The sequence below is a fragment of the Chelmon rostratus genome, chromosome 15 (genome assembly GCF_017976325.1).
Source record: "Chelmon rostratus isolate fCheRos1 chromosome 15, fCheRos1.pri, whole genome shotgun sequence".
NCBI lineage: Eukaryota > Metazoa > Chordata > Actinopteri > Chaetodontiformes > Chaetodontidae > Chelmon > Chelmon rostratus.
This window is the reverse complement of record NC_055672.1, coordinates 4,284,196-4,305,326: the sequence shown is the minus strand read 5'-3', so window position 1 is coordinate 4,305,326 and position 21,131 is coordinate 4,284,196. Positions and strand designations below refer to the sequence as shown.

The 21,131-nt window shown below is 40.7% G+C and overlaps 1 protein-coding gene across 1 annotated transcript; it reads left to right on the top strand.

Annotated features, from left to right (window-relative positions):
* Nucleotides 1-20,478, top strand: sfxn5a (sideroflexin 5a). Its single transcript, XM_041953299.1, has 14 exons — nt 1-48; nt 2,675-2,743; nt 4,215-4,292; nt 4,654-4,680; nt 6,812-6,866; nt 7,325-7,350; nt 7,545-7,598; nt 8,389-8,445; nt 8,529-8,594; nt 9,584-9,674; nt 12,349-12,464; nt 12,644-12,729; nt 17,846-17,963; nt 19,352-20,478. Exons 1-14 carry the CDS (start codon nt 1-3, stop codon nt 19,427-19,429), a joined length of 969 nt encoding a protein of 322 aa, XP_041809233.1. The 3' UTR covers nt 19,430-20,478.
* Nucleotides 20,479-21,131: the final 653 nt, after the last annotated feature.

Genomic DNA, 21,131 nt, shown 5'->3' with positions numbered 1-21,131 from the left:
ATGTCTGAATATCCGACATTCCAGCATGGCAAGTCTCGTTTCGACCAGGTACTTTTGCTTTTCAGTCGACTCCTACAGGAACCGAGCTTCATCTGCTCACTGAAGCACCAGGCAGCTGTACACATGTGACCAGTTACAGCTGGTATTTGTGATAAGAGATTCTCTGTGTTGTCTCTTCACTAACAGACCTTCCTGTATTTGAGTGTAAAACCGCAGTTGAGGTGATAAAGCTAAACTTTTGGCGGTAGTTTCTCTCCACTGTACAAAGAACTGCACCCACGCGCCGTGTCAGCATTAGCATAAATACGCAAGTCGTGTCCCGTGACAAGTTGTCTGAAATCGAGCGTGAGAAAAGATGTTAGTCTTGCACTTTAACTTTCGAAACGTACACTTTGTCCCTATTTAACCTTCTTGGTCTGCTGTAACCTGAAAGTGCAGCAGTGTTTGGGGTTAAAGTTCACATCAGTTGACCTTTGAACTACTGCAGCGCGAGACGTAAACTGCCCAAACAGGGATTCTGCTGATTTCTCATATTTGTGCCACACATTATGTCCAATAATGTGGCTTCATGGGGTCAAATATTAAAAGAATAAAACAGGTGTCACTAAATTGGTTGACCACCTTGACAGATGAGTTTTTTTTACAGCTACAGTTAGCTAAACTGATGGCTACCAGTTTTGCTTGCTAACATCACAGCTAACACCTTATGAACCTAAATGCTATGGGGGCATGGTGCACTTGTGCTAATGTCTGTTATTGTTATGAACTTTACTACTGTACTTGTGGCCCAATTGCTATTACATGCTACTGTAATACCCAAATTTGCCCGTCTGGGGATTAATAAAGTTTTATCTTATCTTTAGGTTCTAACTGGAGCCACAAACAAGAGTTGCAATCAATTGTCCAGTTTATTTATCCAGAGAATGATGTGAGTGTTGTTCGCCATGGTTCTCAACAAAGAAAGAAATTACAATATTTTGTCCAAACAAATCATAAATCCAGCCTTTAAATCCTGTTAAATATTCGCCCATTGAAGTACGATGAATATTTCAAATAATGGTTAGACAAACAAGTACTTCATCATAATTCTATTTAACAAGTTAGATCAAAGATTATCCATTAATCGTCTTATCAGTTTTTAGGCAGCCACTTATACCAATCAGTAGAAAGGAACTGCTACTTAAATTGAAGGTAATTCAAAAGAAACATGGACAGCAATCAAGGTGATGGTGTTTTGAGGTTTTGAATTTCTAACAGCTGCCTCCGGATTCATTTAGTGAATACATTTTATCTAGTTTCATCATCAGCGACTTCAGGGATTAATCGAGAACACATACGCATGTGTTCTCGATCTTGAAAATGACCTTAGCACTGCGAAAAGTTTCATCCTTTCTATGTGACATGATGCTCGAGGATGTTAGAGGCCAACTATCATCACAACCTCACCTGAATCCAAGTTCTCCACTTTTCCTTGCTTTGAATTCAGAATTATGATATAATGCATATTGTCATGTACATTATATCAATCAATGTGGCCAAAGACAGTTATTTTTAATCTCAAAATCAAGTCCAAATCAGGTCACAGAGCCTTGAAGTACAGGTAAAATGAGTCTGCTCTCTTCCAGTACTCAGCCAGTGTCAGCCCAAACTGGTCAAGCTGGAGTAACACTGGTGAATAATTGAAATTAACAGATTTTAAAAACTATTCCTCCACGCTGTGTTTTCACCAACCATCCATATGTTCAGGAAGTCACAAGGCGCAGCAGTGAGTCAGATACCAGATTTTCATCCAAATTAGCAGTTAGCGTAATTAAACTCAAGTTAGGGAGGGATGGGTGGCTCTCAAGGCTGCGTGGTGTGTTGCTGTATTTCCAAAATGATTCCTTATGCTCAGTAATGAATAAATGATCGAAAGGTATTTCTGGCACAGTCATTATAGAAAGTAATTGCAAATGGTGTGAGTGGATTCGGGTCGCTAAAAGATGCAGATAGGAAACAGTTTGTCAGAGGTATTAATGAGGAGACTCCACCTGGTGTGTTAAAACAGCTGGCAAGCTGTAATATCACTGTTTACTGGATGACAGCTGAAGTCTCTCTGCCTCTCTCTGCTTGAAGAAACAACCCAAAATCCAGATTTGGCTGCCTATATTTCAACAAGAAATTTGATCTATTTTAACTGTAGATTACATTTTCTGAACTTTTGCAGCCTGACTCAGGTCATGTTCACAAGTTGCATTTAAAGGACCAGTATGTAAGAGGGGGCTTTAGGGGGCTCTATTAGCAGAATATGGCAGAAATTAGATAAAATATTAATGATGTCTTTAGTGTGTAATCACTTGAAAATAAGAATTGTCACTCTTTATATCTACAGACGGAAGAGGTCCTCTTCCTTACAATCCACATTGCATCTCCATGTTTCTACAGTAGCCCAGAATGGACAAACCAAACACTATTTTGCAGCCACCGCAGGTTCTGCCACACACTTGGAAAGGGAGGAGTGAGTCGAGGGTTATTCAGTTGGATGCAATCTGCAACCTCACAGCTAGATGCCGCTAAATCCTACACACTGGTCCTTTAACATCACATGTATGGGTCTCATTGGTAGTGTTTTTTTTTTCCAGTTAATGTGACATTTGAGATAATGTTTGAGTGATGTATTTTCTTCTTCTCTTAGAACACATTTTTTGGTCGGTTCAGGCACTTCCTGGATGTGATTGACCCCAGCACACTCTTCGTGACAGAGGTACACAACAGTTCCTACCTGACTGCGTGCCTGGCTTAATGGGACCTCACTGCTAGTGTGTTAGTTAAGGAATAGAGCTGCTCATTCACTCACTGTATATAGCAAAAATCTAAAATCTTTGGGAGTATCATTTTAATATTGTCAAATTTATTCACACAGATGAAATTAAGCTTATAAGGATGCCATTAAGAGTTGCTAGCAGACTGCAAACGTGTCGCAAAAAGTCGAGACAGAGCCAGCCCTGTAACACAGAGGTCTGGAAAAAGAAATAAAACTAGACATTTACACTGGAGGTGAAACTCAAGCACAACACAGGAAGAGGAGTCAAAGTGCTGAGAGTGGGTGGCAAGACAGAGCAGACACCGACCCCAGGACCATGATGAAGACCCAGATCAGAGTCTGACAGAAGCCTGAAACACACTGATACAGACAGTCCTAAGAAAGGTCATAAATCTGTGCCAAAGGGTTTCTTCCATACTGGTGAAACTTGCAGAGAGCAGCGAATCTGTGTTCAACTTTTGCACTTGCAGGACAAAAATGTTGGTGATGAAATGAAACTCAATTGGTTGTGATGGGAGGAAAGGCAGTTTTGATGGCCTCATGCTTGTTGGCATCCACACATTGGCTGGTGTTCTAGTGAGTTAACAGTTCAGTTTCAGTTGTTCAGGCTCATTTTCTCTTTTTAATTTGACTTTCCTTTAACCAAGAGTTAACCAAGTCTCTTGAGGTCAAAACCGCACAATAATGTTACATGAAACAACATTTTACATAAAGAAGACAACGTAGGGGTGATATGAAGGTCTAGCCTTCGTCTAGCCTTCGGAGATCCAGCCTTTGTATCATTTCCTCAGGTTTTAGTTGTGTTGTGTGTAATTTTGTTCATGGAGTCATCAGTGCTCTGGTGCTCTGGGTAATGAAGCTGTTAGCAGACTCTTTGGTGACAGCAATAGCGGCAGTTGCTCTTGGGATGTGATGAGGTGTGGACATGTGGGGCAGCTGTGAGGGGTGGAGTGTGTGTATGCTCACACACACACACACACCTTGCATCCTGCTGTGCCAGGCGTAGCCTCAACTTGCCCCTAATGACGAAAGTGGAACAGGGACAGCCGTGATTTCATGTACGATCGCACACACACAACCTCATGTGTGCATAGGCAAAAGTGCACACCTATGGACATGCACACAGATGGCAGGCTCATTAGAGCAAATTGGGCCTCATGACCTTGTATTTTGCTCAGCATTAGACAATGATCACGCCACAGAAAGCTGCTCATTACCTTTTAGGAAACTCACTTGTCCACTGAAAATCAGCATGAAAGTTTTAATGAAACACAATTAGCACACTTTCAACCATGTGGCTTACATAGTGAAAGAGGAGGAAACATCTCTGAGCTGACTGAAGACTCTCCAGGGAAAAGAGCTCTGACCTAACTTGACATTTCATTGACTCTTATCCATGTTGTCGAATTAGAAACGGCTGCAGGAGAGTGTGGAGCTGCTCAACCGTTTCAGACAAGGAACTCTGCCTCCGGGAGTGACTGATGCTCAGGTAAACACACATAAACCTGAGCTTTGACGAGTGTCAGTGCTCCAGTCTGTCTTTCTCAGCACAGTGCGACAAAGCGACACTCTTCAGGGTTCGTTGATTAGTCCACAGAAAGGTGAAAGAACCGGGTGTATGTGAAGCATTCAGAGCAAGAATGGCTATGGAGGTGTATGTAAAAACAGCCAGACTTTTACTTTTGATGTAGCGGTTTACAAGTGCATTGTCCCTGATAAATAAACCAATAAATAATAAGAATTAATTATGTGAAAAACAGACATTAAGACATTAACTGACCTTTATAATCAAAAGACTTAAAAACTAAAGTGTTTTCCCATTGATGATGTTTTTTTATTTGTCTCTACAGCTTTGGCAAGCGCAAAAAATAAAGCAGGTAAGATGTTTCTGTCTCTCATTCACTTTTTGTCTCTCCGTGAATGTTTGACCCCACGAGGGTGGGAGTCCATGACCCTGTGATCAGTGGTGACAGAGGGATTTAGCAGGTGTGATCCTAGAAAAATGGACAATAAACTTATCACAGAGTGTCTATGTGATTATCTGTGTCTCAGAGATGGTCCGGTGTGGACATTTGAGATCAGGTAAACATCCTGCAATGCTATGTCACATTAGATATGGTATGGCATCATGGTCCAACACCCTTACGGTCCTGTTAGCGGTAGACTACCCTGCACGGCACCAGGTGAGTGCCGGTGTTTATGCTGCTAGCCCAAGCGCTTTGAACCACCGGGAGGAGGAGGTTTTCAGGCCAGAGGGGACCCAGTGCCCAATCCAGACAGGGAGTGGCACCTGAATGAGCACCAGTACTGAACTTCAGTCTATATCTCAATATCTATTTCCTTCACATTCTGTTGATGTTTTTAGGTTATTTTTGAATGTTTTAGACTAAACTTCTTTCACATTTAAGCTTTATTTCCTCCTGATTTCTATAACACTGCTCAACAAACAACCAGCTCAGTCTTTTCTGATGCAGTGTCTCATAAATAAGGAGACACTGTTGAATTTAGCTCTGTGTATTATGAATAAAGCTTTCATGCGTCTTATGATTTCTTTCCTCACTGTCTTAATGTTTATATCTCCTATCTTACAAGGCACACATATCTGTTTTCATTCATCTTTGTTCTACCACTGTACTGTTTTGTGACCTACGTTTTTTATTTAAGTTGTTTGCAGTCAAATTTACCCTTGGGGATAATGTAGTTGATCTTATCTTAACACACACACACACAGGCTAAGATCACTATCTTATCATCTCTGGTTGTTGTGGCATAGTACACCAAACTTTACACTTTAGCTCAACATGTGCATGTTTACACAACAGATGTGCAGCAAAGTGGACAAAACAAATGCAACACTAGAAAAGGCTTTCAGCTACACTGAAACTATAACGACAGGCAGCTTCTAAAGTTGTCTGACCGTCACTGAACTGCAGGTGCAGCAGGTCAAACCAACAGAAAATGATTTAGATTAATGTAGGAACAGCATAAGCACCAGCTATACTTTAAGTTTTATTTGTGTGTGTTTTCTTGTGTTTTGTTCGTACTGAATTCTGCACTGAAACACATCTGGGTAATCTGAAATCCAAATCTAGCATATGAAGCTGATTGTTTAAACCACATTCAGGCTCAGTCTGGGTTGTTGTGGACCATCATGTCCTTGTACAATGAGGAGCCACTGGGTTTGTTGTTTGTATTTAGCAGGAGAATCTTCCAAGCAGTCCAGCTGCCAGCTGTTAAACATGTTGACTGGTCTTTAGTTTTAAAGGCTGCATAGCCGTGTTGTAGTGCCCTCATACTCTGTACTTCCCAAGTTCAAGATCAGCCCCATGAACGCCAAGAAGAAGTGAGATAGATGCATTCTGTTCCTCCTCAATCAGCAGGTGTCATCAGCATTGAAGCAGGACGGGAAACAGATTCCCATCTTCTGTCTTTGGTGCATACAAATGAGAAGACTTATCCACACACAAAAAAGTAATGTAGCTAAGATCAAAAGTTTTGTAACTTAAATGCATTATGCAAAAGTGTTCAGGTTTCCAAAATGTGAGGTTTTATGTTAATGCAAAGCTTCAGACCTTCATCAGTGTTCAGTTGATTTAGGGTTTCTTGGCTGAAGACTCTTAGCATGCGTGGCAACTTATTAACTAAGCCCTTCAGAACATTTTTACTTGATAAGCTGCTGCAGAGAAACTACATCAATGAGTTGTTTTAAATGACTTAACGAACGAGATAAACACGACCCTAACTAAAGGCACCCCCTCTCAAGGAACCGGATGTTCAGTATACAAATGCACACGTTTAAGTGTGAACTGAAAGCAGTTCACTCGATGTAAATCTGACAGCTTGTTTTTAGGAGTTTCACTGTATTTAAGGTGAAATTCATTTGTTTCTAGTAAATCTTCATTTTTAACCCCACTGCAAAAATTTCTTCTTAATTCATTTGAACTGAACTAATCCGAATCATTCAGTGCTCGTTATCTTCTGATTCTAATCATTACGTTCTTATTACAGGCCATCATCCACCCTGACACGGGGGAGAAGATCCTCATGCCCTTTCGGATGTCAGGTACAGTAGCTTGGTGTGGAAACCATGGGTGAAGTGGGATCTAGGGGCTTGTTATGGGGTCCAACATGGAGGCGTCGTTCATCCTGGGAACTGTCACGGCTCAACGGGGCTCTTCAGGTTGTCTGGAAAAGGTCACACTCAGCTGGGCGCTGATTAAAACCTCTCTCCCACGGTGACAGAGAAGATTTCGAGGCCTCTAAAGAGGCAAACACAAGTATTATGGTCCGGTCACAAAGCACCTTTTTTATAAGGCGAGTTTGAATTGTGGGAGGAGAGCGGGAAAAGGAGTCATCGGCCATTATTACGTTCAGACCAGACAAATGGGAACAAGCTGCAAATTCAAGCACTGATCAAAGGAAACCGATCAAATGTGTTTTTAAAGAACTTTAAATCAAAATAACGTAAAAGTAAACTATTCTTAGTGTTTAACAGTGATAATACTGACTGTCTTTTCACAGGTTTTATCCCATTTGGCACACCAGTGGTAAGACTTTTTTTTTTTTTTTTTACATATATTTCAGTAATGCAAAGTCTCTCATATTTATTGTTATTTGTCCAAATTTTAGACCAAGGCTACATAAGTGCATGTTTTAATTGAAGATGCCCTTCAGTATATTGTTTAGGCTTTGCTTTTTTATTTTTTGATAATCTACTCTAAAGGGATTTATCTTTGTGCAGGTCGTTGGCCTCCTTCTCCCAAATCAAACATTGGTGTCAACTATCTTCTGGCAGGTAAACACCTACATCTTGATCTGTAAAGCTCAGACTGACATAATACTATCAAGATCTCTTTTCAATTTTGTTTAATGAATCAATTTATAAAGACAAGATAAACACCCGTTAATCAACGTTTCTCTAAACGTTTTGCAGTGTTTGCCAGTCAGCCAGTTTTCAGCTGCAGTCCTGGCACGATGTTGTTGAAGTGAGAAATACAAACGCTTGACAGCAGTAGCAACAAAATTAGCATCCTGAAGATAGTGCCACAAGAAGAAGCTATTGATTAACACTGAAGCAATGATAAAATTAACCCAATTTCCTTTGAAAAATCTGGTTTTATTTGGAAGAAACTGAAATTCTGGCAATGATGAGAGATGATTGAGATATAGTTTGAGATCCAAATGCAGCAGCTAGTAGTAAAGGTTGAACTTTAAAAAATGTATCCTCATGTGGACTCACTGGAATATTTCGGAGGTAGCTGATTAGTGGTGGTGGTGGGCATGTTGTGGGAGAGCTGAGGAAATCATATAGTACCTAAATGGTTTGTAGCACAACTGCTGTATGAGCTTTTTTACTTTAACATCTGCATATATTATGTCTGTAGATGCTTGGATTGGCAAAAAAAGTAATAAAAAATGTTTAAAAAGTTTATCACAGGTATGTTTTTTCCAGGTTCAAGAGGCTCCATAGTCTAATTTGTTTACACAAATTCATCAGACAAAGACATAGCAATTTGAAAATGCTAAATGTAGCAATTAGGAGTATGTATCAGCACATTTACTAATGAGCTCCTCTCTTTTTACAGTGGTTAAACCAGAGTCACAATGCCTGTGTTAACTACTGCAACCGCAACGCCTCCAAGGTACTGTCATAGCAGTAAAGCGGGCAGGTTCTGTGTATAAACAGCTAGATTTTCAGATTTTAATCGCTTACTTTTCACTTTAGCCGGCTCCGGTTTCCAAATTCGTCCAGGGATACGCTGGAGCGGTGACCAGCGCAGTCTCCATTGCTGTGAGTTCCCATAATGCCCCTGCTCTGACCAACAGGCCCTGTGACTCAAGTGTCTAGATATCAGACAGAGCTGGAGGTTTAAAAAAAACAACAACCTGACCTTAAATTGTGTTTTCTCTGGCGTGTTTGCCTCATTCCCTGAGTCACCGTGCTAACTCAGTGCAAGTCATTAATCTTTGGTGCAGAGTTTGAAGGTATAACTACGGTTTCAGATGCTTTTCCACCCTGACCGGAACAAATTATTAAGCAAAACACCAAATACTTTTAATTATTTTGACAGGAAAATGGCCAAATTCAGTGAAGCTGAATATCATCATAAACCTTTAAATACCAGCCTCCACAATACTCTTCAATCAATCAATCAATCAAACCTCTTTTCTCACCTTCATGTCATCAAAGACTCAAACGTCAAAAGAGTATAATACACGTTCACACACCTGCCCGACACAGCCCTTAGTGTGGACACAGGGATCAAACCGAGCCAATTACTGGTCCCGCTGGGCGCTCATCCGGCTGCTGCCCGCAGGATGACAACGGCAGCAGGCACAGAAAAAGATTGCGGGGTGCCTGGAGGGCGGAACGATGGCAGGGAGGGGGGCGGGAGCTCTCCAATTAAACATCCGCTCTGGTGACGACCCCCCGCCGGGCTGCAGAGAGCTGGAGGCTGAAGTGGAGTGATGGTGTGTTATCGGAGAGCACATAGCCTTTTGACTACAGCCCTCTAGTGTGTTAAATACAGTACAGTATTTAATTGTTTATGCACAGACAGAGCCAGGAATTTTAGCCACTTTTCTCCCAATCAAACCGTTTCTGACACATAAAAGTTTGCTTGTTGTTTGTGTCTGTGCTTTTCTGTGCTGAACGTGTGTGTCAAGGCAAAGAAAGACCAAAACTGTTTATTCAAATATCCATTCAAAATATGCAGTGTCCTTTTTTAAACAGAGTCAGTGGCTGATTGTCTGTGTGGTGTGCGACTGGTTTTCCTTCAGGTTGGCCTAAACGTGTTTATCCAGAAAGCCAGCCGCTTCAGCCCAACTACCAGGCTTTTGGTGCAGAGGTTCATCCCCTTCCCAGCAGTGGGTAAGTTCAAAAAGCTCAGCCAAACACTTCAAGGGACGGGCAGGGATTAAACCCCGGTCTCAACTAAAATGGCCTTTTAAACTAAATTAGCTCACAGTAGTTTCGCTCTTGTCTTAAAATAGCTGACCAGAGTAGGATGAGTTTCTCCAGACTTAATATGAACCTCCAAGGTGGCAGATTTAAGTGAAAATTGAAGCTGTCTGTTCATATATTATTTAATAATTTAATTATGTACATTTTAGATTATCCATGTATGCAGAAATGATGTGGAAAACAGGTCAGTGCTGGAGCCTTAACTGCACTAGCATGCTAAAGTTGGAATGCTAATATGTAGTTGGCGTGTTTTTGGATTGTATCACTTAGCATAACTTGCTAATGTTGATAGTACAGTAACACGCTTACAGTTACTGTGTGGACATGCAGAAAGCATGTTGCGTAGTTTGTTTGTGAGAATGATTTGGTATGAAAAATTTAGCATGGCAGTATGTTCAGATGCTAAAGTTAGCATTGTATTAAGCTCACGGTTAGCATGAGATCACACAAACATCCATTTACAAACTTTTTGAGGAGTTTTCAGTCACATCCCAAACAGCCTTCAACAGAGCAGTGATGATGACAAATGATGTGATAGAAAGCCCTGAAGAAGCTAGTTCAGTAAGGGGCCCTTGACTTAAGATTGTTTTCAATGTTTGGAATGAACTTTTATGATGCAGTGCCTGCTTGTTAGCATGCTAATATGTTTAGCATGCTGTGTTCATAGTTTTCAAACTACACGCGGCTGTCAAGAATTTAGGCCATTAATCTTTGAGGTGTCTTGTCATAAACTAAGGTGTTGAAGAAGGATTGGTGGTGGTAGATGAAATGTCAGGGCATCATCATTTTTTGGGATGTCCTCTGGGATGATCCCAAATATTATTGGTATGCATCCAGGTTGTCAGCATATGGACCAAACATGGAAAACATTAAAACATTGGCAAGTAGCCATAAATAAATAATGTTGGATTTGTTGTTTTCCTCTTTGCTTGTTCTATTTCATGATACATAGAATTAAAGAAATAATTCTGACAAATAACAGGCAAGTACTGTAATATAAATCTTCACACACAGTATAAGCACATCCTTAGGGTTGGTAAATGTAGCGCCGAGCTTTCCGGAGCTGTTCTGTGAAATCGCCATAGGAGAGCCGAACACAGCTGAGCTGATTTGTGTCGTTCTGTTCCTCACGGTCCGTTTTCTGAGCTCGCTTTGTCAGACATGTGTGGAGCCACAAAGCTGATTTTTGTGCCTCTCTCCCACAAACACACAGTCACACCCAGGGGTATAGACCCGTGTCCCAGAATGCCCCGGGCAGCTCGCTCATAATTAAATTGTTTGCCTGCCCCCTCTTTCACCATGGCAGTTCTTTCAATTAAATCAACAGGTTTCTACAGCGCAGCCTTTGCCTGGTAATTGGCTGCTTGTTAGAACTCTGCTGCCGCAAACAAATTGGATAATTACCCCCAAAGTGGCGTCTATGTCATGGCCTCATTTACCTGATTTCTGTTTGTTCATTGTGGTTGCTGTTGTTGTTTTGGTTGGCCCTTATAAAAGGTAATTAAAATGACTAATTGAAGCGAGCAAAAGCAAAGTGCTGTTTGAATTTTCACCCGCTTGATTTTGTTTGCTTACTTAAGGCTAGATTTATTTGTAATAACCTAATCAAGCAGAGGCCTGTCATTCAATTAGATCGTGAAGACCTTAACTGGAGGGAAAGACGTGCCGCCAGAAATTTATGGGGATAATTAATTTGTTGTGTTTTGAAAATATTTGTCACTATTTGTGATGTTTAGGAAGTAATTACGTGAAATGTTATTGGATTCATTTCCATGGCTGTGTCACGAGTTATTAGATGACAATTAGAATGTACATAAATGTAATTATTTCAAATAATTACAAATTACAGCCAAATATTTTAGCATTGAGCTGTAGAGACTTAGAATTAAGTGAATAAAAGCATCAAAGTAATTATAACATTTAATTGATTATTGCAAACAGCTTTTTGATCATTTCATCTGTCTGCTGTAGTTTCTGTTATTCCTTGCTGGTATCTGTCCCTCTACTAATTGGTCTGGATTAAAAAAAAAATCCCTTGTAGGTAAAAAGAGCTATTTGCCAGTCAATTGAATTCCCCTCACAAAGCGACCTGCCAGCCCTGCAGCCCTTAGAAAAGATAACTCTGAACGCTGTTGTCTTAAATTAAAAAGGCTTGCGGCGCCACCACTAAACTCTCTAAAATGAGTTTTTCTTATTCCCTATTAGAGTCAAGGAGAAAGGTCCATCTATATTAACATACATTTGTGTTCATTTTGGCTTTCGTGAATAAATCACAGGGTTACAACACTGCTGTTTGTTGACCTATCAGTCACCTTGGTTACGGTGTCCATTGCTGTTTGACTGCTGCTGGAGTGGAAGTCGCTCACACAGAGGCACGGCCTTCAGTTTTATGGATTATGACACACATGAACGTGGCAGTGATGTACTGCATGTGGGCAGTTTCAGAGAGTAAAGCAGGGGTTCAGTGCCTTAGGGACAATTTGGTCATTTGTTTAAAAAAAATAATTAAGTATCTCAGATTCGTAGAGGTGAGAAAGTTCACTTGAGTTTTTAAAAACCTTCTCACCTCTCACCTCTACAGCGAGTGCAAACGTCTGCAACGTGGTGCTCATGAGACACTCTGAGCTGTCGGAGGGCATCAATGTCCTCGACGACAATGGGAACGTGGTGGGAACATCAAAAGTGGCTGCCAGGCATGTATGTTGCTCACGTTTTATCTGATGTTAATCCTTCAGGTGTAGCTTTGTTGGTTTATTAATTGATGTGATGAACGGAATGTAGTGTTAATTGTAAATTATGGGGTTTTCCTCTCAATGTGAACATAATTAGAAAACTTTTTCTTGCTTGATTGATTCTTCTTTTTTTTTTTGCCACAGGCACTTTTAGAAACAGCTGTGACCAGAGTGGTCTTGCCGATGCCGATTCTGGTGCTCCCACCCATGATCATGGCTGCACTGGAGAGGTAAGAGGCTACATTATTTTCATCTTTCATGAAAACACATGTCAGATTTACTGAGCTTGTTTGGCTTCAACTCAGAGATATCAGCACGTCCTCATGCCTTAATGACTGAATAGGTCGTTTGTCATTGACTCCCAAAACAACAACAATATGACCCTTGGGGAATACCAGCGATGGGCAACTTGCACCTTCATCATCACATGGTTAATGTGAGACGGTCACGATCTCCTTCGGTTTAGGCACCAAAACTACTTCATCAGGTGTAGGAAAAGATCACAGTTTGTGTTAAAAAGTCGTATGTATGTTACATGACTTTCGTATGTTTCGCAAGTTGACGTTTGGTTTCATACAAGATGTGAACAGCGGTCTCCTGAGTGAAAGTCCTGTGTTTGTTTGACCCATCCACCCACCCCACCACTTCCATGTGTGAGCTTTCTTGCTATTTATACAACGTCCCTGGACTTTCTCCTTTGCTCCCGCCCTAATTACTACGACCACAAGAGGGCGCAGCATAACAATAAGGGTTAAATGGGTTTTTGACAACAATGGAGCTCTTTGGCCTAGATAAATAATCTATGTCTACATATGTGTGTGGTTTTGTCATCACTTATTGAGAGTGTGGTCATTGCTGTTGAGTTTTACACCATCTCTTAGCACAGCAACAAATAAAATAGAGACACTCAGTTTTGACTGTAGCTAATAAACAATAAAAAATACAGAAGCAGAACCGCATCTGTTTCAATCTGCTGTGGCTTTTTGTCTTGGAAAGGCAATACAGCACGGAGACAGTTTTCTTCCTTTACCTGTTTATTGTACCTGGATTTGCTGCTGGTGGAGTTTCTATAGGTGGTGTCATTTTCTTTGTCCTTTCAGCCATTGAGACTTTCTGCTCGGACTAACTTCTTTTTGTGCCTGTTTCAAATACTGACGTTGCTGCTGCTGCACCCACTAAATGCATCACTTAATGTGGGTAAAAGCATTTTTTACAGGAAGAGAAAGAGAGCGATACTCTATACATGTTAAAACACTAGGAAGAAAAAGTTAATTAATGCACTAATGACAATAGTAAAGGTTTTAGTGCTCTGGTATAATTAGATTAATTATAAATCCAAATGACCCCTAATTAAATGGCATTTCACAAATGAATTACAAAATTGTCATCAACTTTAAAATTTAGTCTCATAATCTGTCATCCTCAGAACTGCTGTTGTAGTTATTGAACCCTTTCCTCCACTGAGATTCAGTGTTGTGTGATATAACCATAATTATGTCTTAATGATGCAAAGTGTTTATACGGCCGTCGTCTGATCGATGGCCTGACGGTGCCCGCGGTGTGCCGAGGAATGCAGCCATCTTTGTAAATCCCTGACGGCACTTGTCCCGGCCGCTCCGAGCAGGCGGGCTCAGACAGCGGGGCCGGCTGCCCAGGTGTGTTTGGGATTCCTGGCGGCTGAATGACTGAATGAGAGAGGGAGGGAGTGTACGTCAGTGTGAGCACAGGGCTGTGAGCTGGGCTGGTTGCAGGTGAGTGGTGTTCAACTATCTTCTATGTCAGCTTGCCTTCACTGGCTCTCAATGGAGCGAGAACAAGGGGACAGAGACGGGTCCCAGGGCGGCCCCCCAATGATGGATTACACTGCTGAGAGCAGATTTAGGGCAGTGACAGCAGGTTCTGTCCTCCATGTGCTTCAGTAACCATGAGAGATTAAAGACGCGTAAGTGTATTCAGAAGATCTTCTTTATTTTTGTGTGTGTAAAGCTACATCTACCTGCAGCAAGAACCTCCATTTCAGCCCAAATACATAGGTGACCTGATTTGCTCATAAGGTGATATAACAGCTACTGTCAGTTGCAGTTGATGTTTCAGGCTTCATGTTTGAATTATTTGAAAGTAGCCGTATGCTATTTTATGTCAGGATCACATTATATCATTTTATTGTCAGGAAATAACGATAAATAGAAACTGTTGATAGATAAAACAGCAACATGGGAATGTCTTGTCCAATCCAGCAAATAAACATCTGACAAATCAAGGTACTTCATCGCATCCAAAACTCCTGCAAAGACAATAATTACCCAAAAGTAAACCCCATTTGCAACACTGTTCAAAATACACTAATACACCCTGATGTCTAAGGAATAACTTATGGAGAAGAATCCGTTCTGAAAATGAGCTGGAGGCACATGATTGTGGGGCCACAAGTAAGTCAGAGGTCCTCAGAAAACCATACTGTTCATATTACTGTAGATACAGAAGAAAGAGTGGGAGGTCCTGTTTTGGTTAGCACTATGGTGGTGTTTGTGGGCAGGATTTTTTTAAGTGGGGGGACAGAAGTTTATCAACCATGAGCTCAATCCAGGGCAGTACTTTCCTTAAAATACTACCTGTATTCCAACCAAAGTCAATGTGTGTATCATTGGGGTCTAACAAATGTGTGCATTTACCACCTCGTAAAACATTGGAAAAGCTGATATTTTGTAATATTATTATTATTATTGAGTTTTTTGTGTTTTGAATCCTATATTGTTTACGTCCATGTTTCCTTTCATGACATTTCACCTAAACCAGGCATCTCAAACCGGTTCCATAAAGGGCCGCGTGGCTGCAAGTTTTCATTCCAACCAAGGAGGAACACACCTGGCTGGAATCAATTAATCAGCTGATCTCAGTCTTCAGCTGATAACTAAGTGATCCCTTGATGTTGATTGGTTGGCCTGATGTGCTCCTCCTGGGTTGGAATGAAAACCTGCAGCCACGCGGCCCTTTATGGAACCGGTTTGAGATGCCTGACCTAAACAGAGTAGTGGAACAGCATATCCTCGATGCTCTGCAGGACATCCAAATGAAACGGCACCCACTTATAAAAACATTGCTCCATAGTGAAATTCCACAGGGTACCTTTAGCCTTGCAGCAAATAATGGGAAACTCTTATTAATCATTGAAAATTAATTAATCTCTAGGACAGCTTCAGTATTTAAACAAAAGCTTCTTCTGCTGCTCACAAGAAACGCCTTCTGGCTCTTATTGTATGTTCATAATCACCCCCTCCTCCTTCATGAGGTGTTTGTTTAGTGCAGGCATTAGAAACCTGCTTTGCAGTTTAATTGCTCATTACACATACCTCTGTATACACAGTACAGCAGCCTCTGCCAGACTAGAAAATAACTCAACAAAAGCTTGAAAAGCATAAATTTTCATGTCCACATTGACTCCCATCAAGCAACTATATATTACTGTTATACATTTTTAGGTCAGGACAACTCATTACAGCAAGTAAACCGTACTACTGCTACTACAAACGTAGTGTTTTGTCATTCAGCCATTTGTCATTCAGTGGTGTAGTGTTGTATCTGACACAAGTCTGTAGTGATCTTCTATTAATTTGTCTTCTCATGGCGGCAGGGAGTCATGGTGTCAGAGGCTCGTGCACGTAGACCTGGGTAAACCTAAACTTATTCAGTGCATGTAAACACAGCCAGTACTGCATGAAACTGTGTCATTAGTTTTGGGTAATATCAAGTTTTTCACCTGATTTGGAGATTTTCAAATTTACATGTGTGCCCAAACCTTCCCTCATCACTCGCATCGCACATACCTCCCAACTTTTCTCCCATTGACTTTCCTCCATGGAATCCAGTTCTAAGACGTGTATCTGCACATTTGTGTGTGTGCATGTGTGTGTAGCCTAATTAAAGCATGGCAGCCATATGTGTTAATGAGCTCCCTCATTAGGCAGTAGCTCTCCTCGTTAGGGGGAGAGGCGTTGCTGGTGGAGGAGAGACGGAGCGGCTCTTTCTCAAACTCCTGCTGAGTTCGCTGTCCCACACACTGAAGAGGGGATTATCCTACGGAGGGCAGTGAGGAGGGAGGAGAAATATGGGCTGAGACGAGAAAATATATTTCTGGAGATGGATGGTCTTTATGAAACGTTCTTGCAGTCTGTTTGTTTCACATAGAGAAAATACAATTCATGGCTATCTGCTTTTGATGCTTACAGTACATTTGTAAGGGATTATACCTGTAAGAGTTGTTTAAATTAACACAACAAACAAATGGCCACGAAAGAGTGAACTGCAAACAGGAATTTAATGGATTTGAGTAGTTTGAAATGGTTACAAAAGCCTTTACAGCTGCTTCAGCTGTTGGTTATTGAATCAAACTTTGCATCAACTGAAAAATCACTTGTTTTTTTAAAGAGTTTGGTAATAGAGTGTAATGATGACTTTCATTGAAAGTCTGTAGTTTCCTGTTGGTTCCACTTTAGGAACATTTAGCTCAAAGAATCTGTAATTGAACAGCCAATTTGTCTTTGTGTTTTTTCAAGTTAGTCAAAGACATTTCTAAATAAAGCTTTGATCTGTTCACCCACTAATCTGCAGCCCTCATAATGTAGAGAAGACATTATGGGTTGTGTATCCCTACCTGTCTGACATACAGTATGTCATGTTGCTCTTCGGTGCAAAATCACCTCAAGCAGAGGAGATCCTGCATGAAATCACTACTGTCTGCATTGTGCCTGAAATGGAGGGCATACTTTACTTAGAAATACTACGTTCTGTTCAGGATGTGTTCTGCCAGGAAGTGACCACACCTGGTACCTGAAAGTGGTTTTGGTAAATAGGACGACTTGCCAGGGTTTACTCATTTTAACTGGATTGCATTTTACCATTTAAAACTCCTGAATGCTTTGAAAATGTTAAAATCTCCTGAATTTGCATATTGATTGAATAGTCATTGTGTATTGGTTTACTCTACATGCAGTTCACTGTATGATTGAATTGTGTTGACTGAAGTTCTGATGTCCAAAGCTAGACTCTGGCTGTATTAACAAGAAATTTCAAAACAGAAATGTTAAACATATGTTTGAGGTCATTTAGATGCAGTGCTGATATCACACTGTCAACTGTAAAATGTCTTCTGTGACCAAATATAAGAGATTGTTGTCAAAAATGGTTAAAATGATTGTTATGTGTAAGACACAGTTTTTGGATTCTGCTGCTGTCACTTTAGCATGTGGGTACAGTGTAGGTTTGTGGCCACCACCACAACACCTGCATGTACATTACCTGTAAGGTGAATTAACAGGGCTTGCGTCTGTCTCGTCTTTGTCCCACCAGACTCCCTCTGCTGCAGAGACGGCGGAGACTCGTCCTGCCCGTCCACAGTCTGGTGTGCCTCGCTGCCTTCGGCCTGGCTCTGCCTCTCGCCATCAGTCTCTTCCCTCAGATGTCCCAGGTACCTACATCATTTAAACAGAACTTTCCTCTCTTTTAAGGAATATATATTACATGTGCTGCTGTGTCTGAAGCTGATACAATGATATTCTGGTTTTTGTCTCCATCTTTGGTCATAAATGATCTTTGCTTTGGTGTTTCTAGGCTGCAGTAATCAACTGTCAAACCAAAGCTTTGTGTTTGTTTTTCTATGAAAGATCTGCCAGACAATCGTAAATGTAAAAGCTTTCATGAACTGGGTTTAGCTTTGACCAGGAATGTGTCGTATCATTTAGAAATAAGAGCATCACTACAGAAATTATACTGAATGTAGTGGAGGAATTAGTTTCAAAGCTCATGTGGTTGTTAAAATGCTCAGAGAAGAATCAATCAAATAAAAAAAAGTATTTAACCAGAATCAACATCACAATCAATCCTGTTTTTTCTTTCCTGTCTGCATTAAATACCTGCTTTGCTCAGGTCTGTTGTGACTCAGTTTCCGTGACTGATGTTGATGATCGGAGTCTTCTGACCTCTTTAACGTTCCCCATTGAGCTTTACAGAGGCTCGCTGCTAATGAGCCGTAGCCCTCTAGACTTAACCTGCTCTGTTGTGTTCTGCCCACAGCGTCTATTGTCTTCATTCACTGATGCCATCCATGGCAGGCTGAGATCTAACTTTAGCCTTATTACCTCAATATGTGCCATTCTGCTCATTAAATGCCCATGATTATGTTTTTTCACTCTCTCTCTCTTTGTCTTCTTTCTGCCAAGCGATGTGCTGACACAAGCCAACCAGCTCTGGCTTTAAAATGTTTAGGATTTAATTACCACTGGAAATAACTCAGACAGCCATATGGCAAAAAACTTCAGACATATGTGCCGCCAACAGTCCTGTGAAAAAGCTGCCTCCAGTTCCACGCAGGGGCCTGTTTTTCTCTCACAAGTCCTTTTTGCACTTTCGCAAGAATAGCAGATGAAAAAAAAAAAGAACTCCCCAAAAAGCAACATGAATGCCCTGTTCCCCTGGACCCCCGCCTACTCAATTTGTCCCACTTCCCCATTTCACACCTACCAAGATGTCTGATTAGGATTCTGCCTCCAACTCCAACAGCCATCTGTCTCTGGTTCAAATATTAGGAGATGCAAACCTCAAATTAGACTTTAATCTGCCAAATTGGCTCTTTTTGCACATTAGCAGTAAATACAGAACATTTAAAGCTTTTAAGAATTATTTAGTTACAAATTACAAATACAAAGTTACAGCAAAACTTTCTTTAAGAAGCGGCTCATGTAGAGGATTATAGATGCGATTACGGCGTACACATGTGAACATGTCATGTCTGACAGCTCGTGCCAAGTGTTTCCATTTTTCACCGTTGACCTTTTTGTTCTGCTGTGATTCCCACAGATCAGCGTGAATCAGCTGGAGCCGGAGATCGCCATGGCAACAGATTGTAAGATCGTGACATACAATAAAGGCCTGTGAGTGATCTCGACCGCCCGACGCATGAAAACATCATCGTGGTTCAAACGCCCTGAAGCTGCCAAACAGGGAATTATGGTGAATATGTCCGTGTTACCCAGTGAGCTTTTAGCACGTTTACAGAGAGAGGCAGCGAGAGAACATGTTGTTATGGCAGGACAATGACTGGTAAATAAGCAATAGAAAATCAGGGAAAATCAAAACAAAGCAAAAAAACAAAAAAAAATTAGAACACCTCAGAAAATATTATTACTGCTACAACATTACCAAAGACACTTACCAAAGAAGTAATACCAAATAAAGACTGTCCATAGTGCTCATGTGCTGCCTTCAGCTGAGAGAGGCAACAGCCTGGTTACGCTGGCTAGCTCATTTAGCTCATTTATTAGCTCGCCTGGTTTCTTGTGTCTCTTCTTTCTCTATTCCATCACAATGGGTGGATGAAGCTCGACATGATTGCAGTTGTGGTCTGGATTGTATGTGAATATACTGTGAATCAAATCAAGATAAATGGCTGACGTATATTTTTGTGAACATTAAGAGTTTTTTCCCCCTTATTTCTAATTTAATACAGCAGTTCCCAGCCTTCGCTTGTTACCCCTTAATGTAAAGCTCCCTCCAACCCAGTGTCACAGCTTGTATGTCAGTAAGTTCGTGCCAAAGAGAAGCAAAGGTCAGAGAAAAGTCAGAAGAATAAACAGAATTTTGTTTGTCCTACCTGGACGATCATCTTGCGACCCCTTTTGATAGTCCTGACCCCCAGGTTGGAAACCACTGAATAGAAATTGTTTTTTGTAAAATATTTTAATAGAGATCTCAGATAATTTAGCAGACCATGACTTTACTATCTGTTGCACAATTGAAGAGATTAGAAACTGAAACTTGCATTTACTCTTTATGAACTATGTATTGTGTAAGTTAATGTAGAAACACAATTCCAACGATCAATAAGATTTTTATTCTGTACATGATTTCTGAAAGCATTGTTGTTAAGATGCTGTCTTTTTCTATGTATTTGCACTTGATTTATATAAACTTTCTGTTTTCAAGTATTATCTTGTGTCACCATCTGTGATTAATATGTTTGCACGGTTGCCGAGGGAACGCAGCACGGTAGGCTGCGATGCGACGTAATTCGACAAGAAGCCACATGCAGGATCAGTGGAGGATGCTGGGTGGAAGATGTGGCACGACCCGGGTGAGACAAATGAAAACAAAACTGATTTAACATATTGTTCTTCTGGTTTTTTTTTCTGTTGTCACTCTGGTTTTTACTGTTGTATCTCACACAATCAGATATTTGCATCACGTTTGGCTGAATGTCACTCTGTAATGTTGAGTTTTCCACAGATGTTACCTCACTGAACTGTATTTCAACAACTTAGCTTATAACTTCAAATACTAGTACAAAGTGAGTCAATTTAATTAATAGTTTTTATAACAGTTTTTACATTTTTTAATTTATGGATATCTTAAATTTACAGATACGTTTGTGTTTTCTGTCATCACTCATTCAGACACTTTTTAAAATATATATAATTTTATATTTCTTGGAAAAAATATCTGATCTATAGCGTAGTAATTTCAGTCAGTCCATAGTGAGCAGAGTGTGTTTCGGGACTTATTTGGAAGATTATTTAGATTGATAATTAGGTTGTGATTTGTAATTCAGTGTTTACTTCGACTCAACTGAACTGATGCAATG

Bases quoted from the DNA above. Each gene is read 5' to 3' on its own strand.
- sfxn5a (XM_041953299.1), top strand. From the start codon at position 1: ATGTCTGAATATCCGACATTCCAGCATGGCAAGTCTCGTTTCGACCAG. The intron at 2,744-4,214 runs GTACACAACAGT...TTGTCGAATTAG, and splicing joins GCACACTCTTCGTGACAGAG to AAACGGCTGCAGGAGAGTGT. The intron at 12,465-12,643 runs GTATGTTGCTCA...TTTTTGCCACAG, and splicing joins CAAAAGTGGCTGCCAGGCAT to GCACTTTTAGAAACAGCTGT.